The sequence below is a fragment of the Prosopis cineraria genome, unplaced genomic scaffold, assembly GCF_029017545.1.
Source record: "Prosopis cineraria cultivar Desert tree isolate PC_DT_omini unplaced genomic scaffold, ASM2901754v1 PC2, whole genome shotgun sequence".
Lineage (NCBI taxonomy): Eukaryota > Viridiplantae > Streptophyta > Magnoliopsida > Fabales > Fabaceae > Prosopis > Prosopis cineraria.
Genome location: NW_026555333.1, coordinates 17,821,631 through 17,835,672, shown reverse-complemented (window position 1 = coordinate 17,835,672; position 14,042 = coordinate 17,821,631). Strand labels below are relative to the sequence as shown.

Below are 14,042 nucleotides of genomic sequence, written 5' to 3'. Positions count from 1 at the left end.
ACACGTCATATATTTGTATAAGTAGTAATCAACCAACCTTACAACCTCTTTATTTTTTTAAATTAAAACTGTGGGCTATAACATTGAATAAGGCTCTATCCGTGTGACTAGACTATCCAAGCTCACCAATCGTGAGATGTGACTCGGCCAAAGGTCACATGACTCACTCTCAAACCACAGCTTCCCCTATTCTTAAATCTTTAGGGTGTCTCATACTCTAGACTATTCTCCTCATTGAACTGGTGGAGAAAGCTAGTTCTAGTCCCTCAACAGACTATAGGATAATCCCTTGATAAACTATGGGATAGTCCCTCAACAAACTATGGGACAAAGCTATACCCTCGTGCACCGGATGGCAGCCTAAATACCATATGAATTTTTCTCTACTCCCAATCTTTAAGCGAATTCCCGTCAACTAATCATGCCATAAACATACTCACTTATTTTTACATTTTCATTTAGTCAAACTCAATCAACACATTGGGCTCATGACCGTGTGCTACCCAAGTGAGCATATATTCTTATTTCCAATTATATCATATAAAACACAGCCTTTTCAATTACAATTACTCATCTTTATCAAACCATTATCAATCGCTCATTTAAAGCACATCATAAACATACAACTCATCAATTATCACTTTTGCAAATTTAAAACTCATTTAAAATCTCTTTAGCATGCTTGACATGCATCAAAGTGATTTGATAAATATGAAGTTTTCATTGCATGATGCACCCATTCACAAGTCAAAAATTACATTTTAAACACATAACTAACATATAACTACCTAAAATAGGGTTCCCCCAATTACCTCAAACCTTTGAGAGGTTAAAGGTTTACCCCTCAATCTACTAACTTTCAAGCTTGAATTTCCAAGCCAAATAAGTGTTCAAGAGCTCAAACTATAATCAACTAAGTTGAATTCATCAACAAAGTCAAACACACACAATTCTTAGCTCACTCTCTATCTTTAGCTCACCCAATGCCTGCATTGCTTACATTTGGACCTACCCATTGAGTTTATTATCTATCTATAACATCATATAGCTTCATTGAATACCCACATTGCCATTAATACCTCAATCAACCATGATAATGACAAATTTAATGTCCATTTTTGAACATTAATGGAGCTCTCCCTTCAACAATCACCAAAATCATTTATACTAGGTTTAAATACTTTAAACAACTCCCATTAATTTCATTTGAGTCAATTGGTTTGGACTCATAACTTATATGGACTGAAATATCTTCCTCATTCAAACCCTAACTCAAATCCTTGAGAAAATGGAAGAGGAAAGAAGAAAAAAGGTTTAGGAATCTTACCTTAGGTGATTTAAAGCTTCAAACCTTCTCCAATCCTCCCCTAGATTGTGCCTTAACAAAGCTTGGTGCGTCTCTTCCATTTCCCTCTCCTTTCCTTTCTGTTTTTGTCTCATTTCGTGACTCATATCTGCAGAATTTGCATTATGCACTGGCATATGGTATAGAAAAGACAACTCTCGCTTGATGGCCCTGTGCATCACTACGCACGATACACATGTCGCAACATGTAGCACAGAGGCTTTTTAACTTGTTTTTCTCTACTTTTTGGTCCTCAAGTGACCTAATTTCACTTTGGACTTAAATTATACTTGAAATTCCAACTAAAAACACTTCTTATTTTCCCCCGACCACACACCACATCAACTTACTTAATTATCCCAATTAAGCTTAATAGATCAAGGAATTAAAAATTGAGATGGCTATTGCTTTAGACATTAAGGCTGAGTCTTCTTTGCGTGAGCTGCTAATCCACCCAATTGGTTGTCCTTGGAAATTTTGAAAAATAACACCAATTCCAACTTTCCTTGGATGAACACTAGAATCAAGACCTCCTTCATTAACAGAAGGTTGGGAAAAAACAAAACAGACTAGTTTCGAGCCATCTGACTTTAAGTCAACATTGATTCAGCATGGTTTGCAACAAACACTGGATCAGTAGCAATTTGCTTATATAAACAAGATCATCTACTTTTTCAGATTTGCCAACACATCATAGCAATCAAAGCTACTTCACTAAAACTAAAGAGAAGAATTTATAGGGTAATTCCCCCATCTTGGGGAAATAGATATTCTTACAAACTTGATCCCACAATTCATGATGTTGATTTGATAATAAATATAGGGTAATTCTTACTACTTCACTGAAATTAAAGAAAATAGTTAAATCATTAAAAGATTGTTAGGCTGCTCGAAAGGTAATGAATGGAATCAATCAAATAAATAAAGATAAAAATTAAATAATCAAAATGTAGAGTGGAGACAAGTCAACCTTATTCATTAGAAGAAAAGGATAATTTAATTTAGAAGATTGAGAATTATAATCCTAAGGTTTATAGAGAATAAAATGATTTTCACATTTGTATTAGGAAAAATGATAATAAAATCTCTCTAAAAAATATAAATGACAATTTAATCTTTTAAAATGCCATAATTTTTTTAAAATCTCTAGGAATTTTTCTGTCATTAATAAATTTATATAAATTATCAAATTATCCTTGTTAAAAATAAATGATTCACAACTTTCTTTCTTATATTCGCAACAATATAACAACAAATAAAAAATTTAACATGTAAAGTTGTAATTTGTTATTGCATTGTTATAAATTTAAGAAGAAAAGTTACAAACATGAGAAAAAAAAAAGTTGTAGACCATTTATTTTCAACAAGAACAATTTGATAATTTATATAAATTCATTAATGACAAAAAAATCTCTAAAAATTTTAGAAAAATTATAACATTTCAAGGGACTAAATTATCATTTATATACTTTAAAAGGATTTTATTGTCATTTTTCCTTTGTATTATGTGACATTGGGTTTTATCATGTTTATTATAAAAGGGAAGGTAAGTTAGTTCATTTTTAAGTTAGCTCATTTTTGTTCTCATTTCTTTAACCTATTCCATTCTTATTATTTCTAACAACCAAACAACTCCTGAGATGATCTAAAAAATGAAATTACTTCCTAAATTTACCATCAAATTGCTCTAAAAGGTTATTAATAAATAGGAATGAATGAAGTACTAATTACTAGGGTTGCACATAGGACAGGATGGCACTAAACTTCAATCTTATCCAAAGTCCAGTCTCTTTCATGAAAAGAACTGAGTTAGACAACCCACAGTCCGGTCTTGTCTAGTGATAACCCAAAAATTAATAAGACCAAACTTGATTCATAAGATTGATAAACTAGTCATATTAATCCAATACTTACTTAGCTTTTTTTTTTTCCTTTTTTCCTCCATGAGAGGTAATAATCCATTTCAATCAAATAAACTCAATTAAGATAGTAAAAATACTTATAATAATAATAATAATTTCCAACAAGAAAAAAAATATTTCTATTATAATTCAAATGATTTAAATTTATAACTTTAATAAAAACAGTACTCAATAAACTTCAACAACACTACATTATAACAATAATTTAGAAATAAATTCAACAAATCTTCATACAATCATCTCCTTAACATTAATTACACTTGAAGCATTTGTCAAAAATAAATTATAATTATAATAAATAAATTAATAGAATTGGACAAAACTAAGTGATCCAGGTGCCTAATCTCTTGTCCAGTCCAATCCAAAGAAATAGTTCAATCTTTTTGGTCTTAAAATACCAGTGTTTATACAGAGCGAACAAGACTAGGACCACCTCTAATTAGATTGGGTCAGACAAAACTAGAAGACTTTTACACACCCGTACTAATTACTAAGCGCCGCACAGGGAAAGTTGAAGGCTGTCGAATCAGGAGTCCTTACAATGTCTGTGTAGTTCAACTTCAACTGCAGGACCCCATGACACATAAGCTTCAATTAGAAACAATCCTCAATTCTCTGAATTAATTAACTACTCATTTTCTTACCACCATTAATTACTCAAATATAACACGACATCAGAGTCTGTCACTGCAGGATGAAACTACTCTATATACTTTCTGGCACTTACCTATCAGAAACCAGTCTAGCCACTAATTAATACATTATTTGATAAACTCAAAAGCATACCATGATTCACACGAATTTAGTCTAGTCCGTATCTTGAAAAATGCCAACAGTAAATTAAACAGTATGAAGAGAGGCTTGTGGTTGCCTTCATGAAATAAGAATGCCTCGAAGTGAGCCAGCTGTGCCTCGCTTTCTCGCCTTCTGATTATTAAACAAGTCTTCTGCAATAGCCTCCATTTGCTTTCTTTTTTTCTCTTCCTTTACAGATTTATTAATCTCCTCATTTTCACAGTCAGAGTCCCTAAAGGTAGAAGAAAGAACAAACAAGCAAACACACATATATAAGAGAATGAAATGTGATGGCCAGATCAAATCGTGCTGAATCTAACACACAATTTAAGATTCCATTTTTGTCCTTACTTGTATGGATATTTAGCGAAGGGAACAAGATTGCTGAAGCTATTCCCTGACTGTGTGTGCATCTGCAATACCATGACAAATAAAACCAGACAAGTTATGTCGTTTGAGGGTATAGATTAGAGCAGTAAACTGTGAAGTCAGCATTATTATTTGTTAACATGATGCACTGAGGATTTTTTTTTTTTATTGGAATTGATAGGTCACAATCCCAAAAAGAACTCATCTAAACATTCTTCTGCATCATTTTTGCAGAAAATTGTCGGTTTTGACTTTGAATGTGCAATTATCATTAACAAAACAATATAAGCTCCTTGTCAGCATAGAATAAGGATTTCAAAACCAAACCTTTCTAAAGCGTTTGAAATTTGGAAGACTGCTGATTGATGCAGCATTTGTTCCAGAAGATAAATCTATATCTCGGACAATTAAATCTTGGCTGTAAATTATGTCTGAATGTCTACTTCCGGAATCATCAACCTCATCTTTCTTCACTATCATACCACAACCACCTTCCCTAAAGCTGGTAGGTTGCGAAGCGTCATGCAAAGCTGATTCTCTATGTTCAGTTTTGATGTCACCTTTTTCCGACAATCTGGCAGAAACTCCATCCAAGGATGTCTCCGTTCTCACAAATTTCATGTTACTAGACCTGGCAGGAGCATCATCCAATGGTATCTCACCTTTTTCACATTTTATATCATCTCCTCTACACAATGTCTCACTTGCACGAGCTGATGTGGCCGTTTCAACTTCAGTGTCAGAATCTGCAACTATTGTCTCATCCGTAGAGCATGAAGATGAAACAAGTACTGCACAATACAAATATAGCTTGTTCAGTAACTCATTACATTTTTTTACTTTCCAAGGAAAAACTTCATTGATGAGAAGAGGAAATATTATAAAAGAAATTGCAAATTTGCTATTCAACTGTCTGCTCAGAAACCATGCTATTGATTAAAGCAATGTATCCCCTAAACCATGTCAATATTTGCAATCGCCATATTGTAAGCACTCTTTCCTATTCATTGCAAATGGAGGATATGCCACAGTTGGCCATTTCATTAAGCCAATATATGTGTTACTATTGGCTAAAGCCAAGATGGGAATACTTTGGCCGATCAGATTCAACTTGAAAGTTTTGACAATACTAAAATTAATCAGATGCTTTTTACCAAAATAAAATTAATCAGTTGCTATATACTGTGTGGGATGGGAATTTAGGTTGCTCATATGGGAAGGCGAGCTTTCCAAGGTCAGTGATTCAGACAATTTCTCTAAGAGTTGGCAAAGAGTTATAGCTATTGTTGTTGGAGTAATTAAAATGTCTTTCTAATTCATGACTCCAAAGGGTTGCCTTCATTAACACTACAATCAAACCCTTTGGGGGAGGACAGAGTGAAGTGAGAAATAAATTCAGACCATTTATGTAATTGAATAGTGTTGGCATATGAACATAATTAGCACTGATTGTAATAATTCTTAGAGATTTGTTTTCAATTAACATTTATTGGTAGCAATCTCACGTGTGGAGGTATCTTGCAATTCCTCATTTCAATAGATCAGAAATTTTCCCAGACATCTGCTGCCAAAAACAGAAAATTTACCTTTTATCATCCAAACTTCCTCACTTTTGTTTTGTTCTTTAAGGGCAATATTCAAAATTATCCTTCAAATACACTCCATTCCATTGATGAGATTGTAACTTTCAAACAATGGAGGGAGAGCCTTCTCTTTTCCCTTTCCTCTCACTTTAAAAATTCCAAAAAGCCTTACTAAATCTAGTAAGAGAAGAAAGAGAAAAATCACGTCTATAGGTTTTATTCACAAATTACAAAGTATTAAATGCACAGGAATTCAGGTTGATGAGGTTTATTCATTATTTAGAAGCAAGTATTCTAAGCAGTCAACTGAGTCACCAAGAAATAATCTTAGGATTTAGTTCAATCATCACAGAGAAGAGAGAAAATAAAATAACACAAATATTACTGGGAACAGTAACAATTTTACCACAGGGTGAGATCAATATAGACAGATCTAGCTGTCCACTTAAAGCAGCAGATATAATGTCTATCTCATTTACTCTAGGTAAGGAACTTTGTTTATTGAAGCGATCAGAGTTGCTTGCTGGTCCTCCTGGGATGATACAAACTACACGATTATCTTCCCCATAATCTAATCCCTTCGGAAATTAAATGAGGATTAGTAATAATATATAGGGAAGTAATGAAAAAATTCATGAAAAATAAAAAGAACCAGATATTGCAAAAACATGTTTTTCGACAAAGAATAGTATGGATATAAACAAGTTATACCAACATAAAATAGCGTTGGCCAAAATAATAATAAAAATAAAGGAGATATTCAGAATTGTACTAACTATAGAGGGATTAAACTCATGAGCCACACAATGAAATTGTGGGAGAAAGTAATTGAGCACAGGTTGAGATTGGAGACAAGTATTTCTGAGAATCAATTTGGTTTTATGCCAGGTAGATCAACTACAGAGGCAATTTATCTACTAAGGGGATTAATGGAAAAGTATCGTTGTAAAGATAAAGATCTACACATGGTTTTTATTGATTTGGAAAAAGCTTATGACCGTATACCAAGAGAAGTGCTTTGGAAAGCGTTGGAAAAAAAGGGAGTACGGATTGCTTATATTAAAGCCATACAAGATATGTATGAAGGGGTAAAAACTAGTATAAGAACGCCTAGTGGTAAAACAAAGGATTTCCTATAAAGATTGGACTACATCAGGGATCATCTCTGAGTCCTTATTTGTTCAACTTGATTTTAAATGTTTTGACGGAACATATTCAAGAGGAAATCCCGAAATGTATGCTCTTCGCGGATGATATAGTTCTTATAGCAGAGACAAGAGAAGAGGTTATTGCAAACTTGAGTTATGGAGGAGGACATTGGAGTCGAAAGGTTTTCGTCTGAGTAGAAGTAAGACGGAATATTTATATTGTAAATTTGGTAAAGGACTATTCGAAAATAATTTGGAAGTGAAATTGGGAGATCAAATTATACCTCAAGTGGAAAAGTTTAGATATTTGGGAGCCATTATTCAAAATGATGGCGAAATCAGTGGAGATATTTCACATAGAATTCAAGCTGGGTGGTTTAATTGGAGAAAAGCTAAAGGAGTTATTTGTGACCGTAAGGTGCCTAATAAACTTAAAGGAAAGTTTTATCGTACTGCTATCAGACCGGCAATGTTATATAGTAGTGAATGCTGGGCTCTAACGGGACAGCAAGAGCATAAAGTTGGAGTAGCAGAGATGAGAATGTTACGATGGATGTGCGGACATACACGTAAAGATAAAATTCGAAATGAGCACATACGTGAAAAAGTGAGGGTGGCACCTATTGAGGAAAAAATGGTAGAAAATCGATTGAGATGGTTTGGGCATGTACAAAGAAGACCAAGGGAGGCACCAGTGAGAAGAGTGGAACATATAACTTTGAGTCCGATTAAGAGAGGTAGAGGAAGGCCTAAGAGAACACTCTTGGAAGTTGTTGAACGTGATCTCTTAATTAATAATATTTCTAAAAGCTTAATAAATGATAGAGCACAATGGCGTCTTGCAATCCATGTAGCCGACCCCACCTAGTGGGATAAAGGCTTGTTGTTTGTTGTTGTTGTTGTTATGGTCAGCCACTCAACCATTTTTTGTCACTTTTCTATGTCAAACATTTACCTTAATATAAACAGAGTTCACTAATTAATGGAGCGCAATGACATTCTTACTTGGCTATCTGAACAGAATTCTTCAAAAGAAGCAATTTTTGCACCAGCCACTTCCAATAAAGATTTTAACTTGCCGCCAAATTTATTCTGTAAGAAGGGAAGAAAAGGATAAAATATATCAGTACAGCATTTCTAAGCTTTCTCAGATTCAGAAGTTGCTCATATTTTTAGGAGTTCCTTCATCTCTGTGCCCACAAATTAGTTGTGAACATTACAAATTTTTCCAAGACTACCATCATTTTAAAGTCACAACTTACAAGGCACCAAAACAAGATATTGAACCACAAAAGTAATACCTAATTTTCAGAGATTACAGAAGATTTAAAAAAAAAAAAACATAATACCAAGCGAACTGAATCCAACAAAAAAGTATATCCTTTTAAGCAGTGTTCGCGAGCTTTAGGGTCAACAACTCTAACAGATGCTCCTTCCACCGACAGTGTTGGAATATAGCTGCTTGAGTGGGGGACAGAAAAGGGGAAAGGGGAAAAATTAGAAAAAAAAAAAATAAAAATATCATTGTAAGCTTAATTGGCGGTAGTGTCAAGGAATATATAGCTAATATAGCCAAAAGCCACAAAAAATTAACACTTACGAATTATAGCTAGGAATTTCAGTGCTGATGCTCTTTTCTGCAACAAACTACATAAGGAACAGACAGTCATGTCACAAAAAACATATGAAATATGAATTTGCTATGTATCCTCGACATAAATCATTGAATCAAACCTCTCATTTATAGACTGCATATTGGATAAAATAGTTATGCATTAATATCATTTAACCTCTTTTTGGCACATACCGCAAGGCCTAACCCTTTGGTAAATACCCTGCAACAGAAGCAGTGAAAGACACTGTAGTGGGTGGGGGTGTGTGTGTTTTTTGGAGCGGGGGGTTTTTTTGGCATAAATTAAAATGCAGAAGCTTCCTCAGGGATATTTCTGCGTTTAATTACTAAAATGCTGTTTTGTGGGGTGGAACACCCCTGCCCCCCTTCAAAACACAGCTGTAGTAAGCATTCATTATCAACTATTCATTTAGATGCATTTACTCTCTGTCCTAATTAACATGTCCCAAGCAGAAAATTGATACTTCTTCAAAGGTCACAATTTTTGACTCAGAATACTTACATCAACTCAGCCTAATACATTTGAAAAGCATCTTCACGAAGACAATGGATCATTTGAAAGTAAAACGTGAGTAGCAAAGTGAATACCCAAAACGAATATCAAATAATACAGGATATTTAAATGCTTTAATACCTCAACCCAAGTTTTGAGAATAAAAGGTTTCCTGGCTACAACAGCATCAACAAGATCGTTTTTCAAAGGCGTGTTCTGATCCACCAGCACATGGGTGCACTCTTGTCCTATTGCATTTGTAATGCCACCACCTATTATGAACATAAAACTATAAAAGTTGGGCAGTGTTCATTTTAATGAAAGGCCACAGGATATAAAAAAGATTAAGATATCCTAAAGAATAGAGGCTGACACTGCATCAAAGATATGTTCCCATGGTACCTCTGTTTAACAAATTTAAAAACTTATGACAAAAAAAAAAATTAAGAGCTTTTAAAGACCATTCTGCTAAATCAATAAGACATAAGCGTCTACTTGGCAGTGCTTTTTTTTTTTTTTTAATCTCCATTGATAACTCTAATTGTGGTTTGCCCACCACCACAACATATAGATTTATAACTTTTTATCTAGTGGAAGAGAAGCAGCTTTTTGGAGTCTTCTACAAGAACTGGGAACAAAAAGTTTCACATTGACTATGCAATAGAAAAATTTTAACGTTATCAAAGACATGCAAACTCTATTTCTCAGCAAACACAGTCATAAGTTTCTTCTCATGATCATTAAGTACAAGCATATGCGGAGACTAACAAAAACTAAGTATGGGCAGTAGCAACAAAAATCAATTCAATATGCACTCTACCAGGGAATATGAACTTCAAGTGCTAAATCAGTTTTCAAAGCAGACATACAAACAGAATTATAAGAAAGCCAAACAGCCTCAAAAAGGGTTCCTCACTGACCAAATGATGATTACACTCTCTCTCAAGAGAGTGATCCACTTTATCCATGAACGGATAAAGAAAACTAGTGGGACATGGGAAAACCTGCTAAGATTTATGTAAAATGTGTTAAAGAACAGATAAGCAGAATTCAACTGTAAATTTTATGACGAACCCAAAAAATGGTATAAACAAAACCAAACATTCTAAAAAACCTACCAACATTTTGAATTTGTTCATTGGAGAGAAATGCAATCAAAGTTTTACTGCGTTATGTAGTGCCATTAGTACTATAGAAGAACACATCAGATACTTGTACCCATTAAAGTTGCATAGAGCAGAACATTTTCATCTTTGAAGCTAATTTTTGTTTTGGAAGGGGATTGATAAAATGACAGAATATGAGGTTCCCTCATTCTAGAATGGATCTTAGATTGATAATCTTTTCTAACTCCTGACAACTATAGCCATGGCTGATATTTCTAATTTAGGGCTGCAAAAATAAAGAGAAAACATTCTTGGGAATCCCATGTTATTGCTCAGAAATTAATCAATATATAGAAAGGGACCATCACTTTATCTCTTCCAATGAAATCATGACAAGAAAGGAAACAAAAAGACAAGAAGAAGAAAATAAATACATACAATGCAACCAAAAAATAAAGGATAAGACAAAGTTTAAAATAAAACATGAAGAGTTATAGATTGTAGACTACATGCCAAGGAATCAGGGCCTGAATGACACCGATGTAGAGGATGAACTACAAGTTAAACTCGTTGAAAGACCTGAATATAACACTGTAAAAATAATATCCCATCAATAATGTAAAATAAACAATCCTACCAAACATTTTCCCCCATTGAAAATAACTTCAGAAGCATACGACAATACAAAAACATTTCAGGTTGCAAAACACAAACCAGAGTCCTTGATCCAAAATACATAGTTGATTCCATGAATCCATTGCCAAAAGTATTTGAGGTACGTGTATGACATTCCATATAATTGTACTTTATTCAATGCAACACCAAGGTCAAAGGGTATGTTCTCCTTTAATGTTTTAGAGCCTTCTCCTTGCATACTACTTCCATTGGTATCAAATTTTGTGTTCCTCATCTCCTTCATGCATTGCTCTATAGTGATCCTCTGTTTCTTACACAACAAGGTATTTGCAATCACACCCCAGTGCTTGCCAATAGAATACTTCATATACATTGCTCTGCTTTTCAATTAAGCTCACTTCTATATCTATCTTTTTCTAGCCTAGCAATCTCATCTTTGTAGTACTTATTATGCTATATCCGAATAGCTCAAATTCCATATTATAAAGCATATTATAGTGAATCTAGTTTAATACAACAACAACAACAACAAGCCTCATCCCACTAAGTGAGGTCGGCTACATGAATTGCATGATGTCATTGCACTCTATCAACAACCTTGAGTTTGATCATGCTGATGACTTGAAAACAAATGTCTACTGCTAAATGTTACAATAGAATTGTTAATCCTTTTTCACAAAATGATGAAATAAAATATTCAAAGAAAATGCCATTTTAGGTCAATTTGGAAATACACTGGACCCTACTAGTCCAGTTTGTACCTTGATATTTTTGTTTGGTCTTTCCTCTTCAAGTTGAGGATCTTTTTTCATTATTTTTTGTGGTATCTATGTTTCATATCCAGCATTTATGCATTATCAGTAAGCAAGGTAGACCTTTCACTGCAAGAAGGCAACATAATTCAGATCAATAAATACCTATATTGCAAAAGTATTAGTAGGAGTGCTGTACCTTTTCGACCAACTTTGTAGATTCCACATCTAAAAATGTAGTACTTATCTTCACCTGTCAATATATCAATCAGGTCAGGATATCATATAAGAGCGATAGCAAGCCGAGCTATTCATAAGTAGTGCTACTCACCTAAGTATCTGTATGCCAAAAAAAAAAGTGCTTAATTAAAATAACCCTAGGTGGAAGACTAATGCATAGACACAGCCATATAATAACATGAAAATAACCTGAAAAAGAATAAAATCTGTATACTGAAATCACACATTTAAAATCCAAGATACAAAGCTCAGTATGTGTTTAACTCAAGGACTTTTGAAAACTTCTGTGTAGCCAAAGATTGGTCACCCGCAAAGAAAAGAGGACTTGATCCCCCTCAAGGGTTTGGTTTCCCTTTCCTCTACAACTTGATCGGAGAGTATCAAGACGTGAACTTTGCCATATTCTTATTCTAATAAGATCAACTCTGAATTAGAGCTTGCAAATGGTTGGAGTTCGTAGCAACCTTAATCATCAGTAGCTATCCATTCAAACCCAACGTTTCACCAAGAAATTAGAAACAGGAAAACAAGTGTACCTGAAAGAGGGTCGACGGGGAAGAGACCCCACACCATTTTTCTTCCAAGTTTTTCTCCGAGTTTCCCCTTTATAAATTCTTGAATAATTCGTACTCGCTCAGTCGCTCCCGCCGAGACTGGCTTTTTGGGAGGGTGTGAGACGTATCACGCTTCCGTTTATTAAAAAAAGAAAAAGAAATAGAGAAAGAAAGGCATAAAAAAATTTGGAACATTTAAATTTAATCTCACATTTAAAGCTTTTATTATTCATAAAAAATAAAAAAATTTAATTTATAACTTTTTAAAAAAATTATTCTGATAAGCATAAAATAAAAAATAAAATCTTTATATGGAATTCATTAATAATAAGACTAAAGTTGTAGTGAAGTATGTGTGAGAGAAGGTAATCTTCATACAAATTAGCTTGTTAAGAAGAGTGTAAATCAAGCAAAGAGTTTCATTGTGATGAAAACTTCTCTCAATGTGATTGTTTCTTGGCTGTATCAAAATTACATAGGAGTTTTAATCTCTCATCTTGTGTATAAAACGATGAATTTGTTTATGCTTAACCCCAACTTTTACCTAAAAAGAAAAAGCTCTTTCTTTTTTTTAAACCAAAGACACCCAATGACAAATGCCTTTAACCCTATTATTTTGTTTTTTTATTTTGACTGTGAGGCTTTAGACTATCTTCAACACATTTTTTGTTAATGCCGTTTTACAAGGGCTATTTAGTTTGATATTTTTCTTTATTTCTTCTTCTTCCTTAATTGAACAAGAGTTTATTCCATAGCTCAAAAGTATTATAGGTGTTTTGATCAAGGACGAGGAACTTTACTTTGTGAAAGTACTTTTACCTTAATTCATCTAATTTGATATAAATAAATCTAGCTTTTTGTGAGGGAATCAAAATTAATCATAAGCAAGTTATTCATAAATTAAGGATCATATTGTTGTCATAAAAATGACTTACAATTTGAACTCTATGCTTTCAAGTTTCAAATACCATAGTTTCTAAAAGCATTAGGAGCTTTTTTGAAATTGAGAATAGTAGATCAAAACGCTATGGGGGTTGTGATTAGATTTGGCACTTTAACATTTTCATGGAAAATAGAATGTCAAAAGTTCAAGAAGAATAAAGCATTGATCATATTACCTAGAATTAAATTGGATGAAAGTTTATGCAGGGCATAATATTTGAGAAATCTCAATTTTTGACATCACAAGGATTCTCCATTGCACGTATTCATAGTTTGCTTTATTGGATTTATCAGTATTGCAAAGTAAGAATTGGAATTTGAAGAACAACCTTGGGTGGATTCACTTTCTTTGGCATGGAAAAGCTAAGGGATGAAATTGGGAGTTTTATGCTTGAGTTTTTTAGACACATGACATTGCGCATCTCCTTCTCTATTTCAACGAGCCGAGAAGTATATTTCATGGTATAGCTTCATGGGTTCATTCGATATTTTCACTACTCTTCTTTTTCTTTAAATATTGCTAT

At 33.6% G+C, this 14,042-nt stretch overlaps 1 protein-coding gene across 1 annotated transcript; it reads right to left on the bottom strand.

The window, feature by feature from the left end:
• Positions 1–3,887: 3,887 nt before the first annotated feature.
• On the bottom strand, positions 3,888–12,691 carry LOC129302591 (nibrin homolog). The gene is made up of 10 exons (XM_054941513.1): positions 12,559–12,691; positions 11,982–12,035; positions 9,430–9,596; positions 8,763–8,809; positions 8,512–8,623; positions 8,168–8,254; positions 6,421–6,592; positions 4,759–5,222; positions 4,414–4,475; positions 3,888–4,294 (listed from the first exon to the last, which is right to left on the bottom strand). Exons 1-10 carry the CDS (start codon positions 12,593–12,595, stop codon positions 4,141–4,143), a joined length of 1,356 nt encoding a protein of 451 aa, XP_054797488.1. The 5' UTR covers positions 12,596–12,691; the 3' UTR covers positions 3,888–4,140.
• Between the last annotated feature and the right edge of the window lie 1,351 nt (positions 12,692–14,042).

Bases quoted from the DNA above. Each gene is read 5' to 3' on its own strand.
- LOC129302591 (XM_054941513.1), bottom strand. From the start codon at position 12,595: ATGGTGTGGGGTCTCTTCCCCGTCGACCCTCTTTCAG. The intron at 6,593-8,167 runs GTAAGAATGTCA...TAATTTCCGAAG, and splicing joins AATTCTGTTCAGATAGCCAA to GGATTAGATTATGGGGAAGA. The intron at 4,295-4,413 runs GTAAGGACAAAA...TTCTACCTTTAG, and splicing joins TTCGCTAAATATCCATACAA to GGACTCTGACTGTGAAAATG.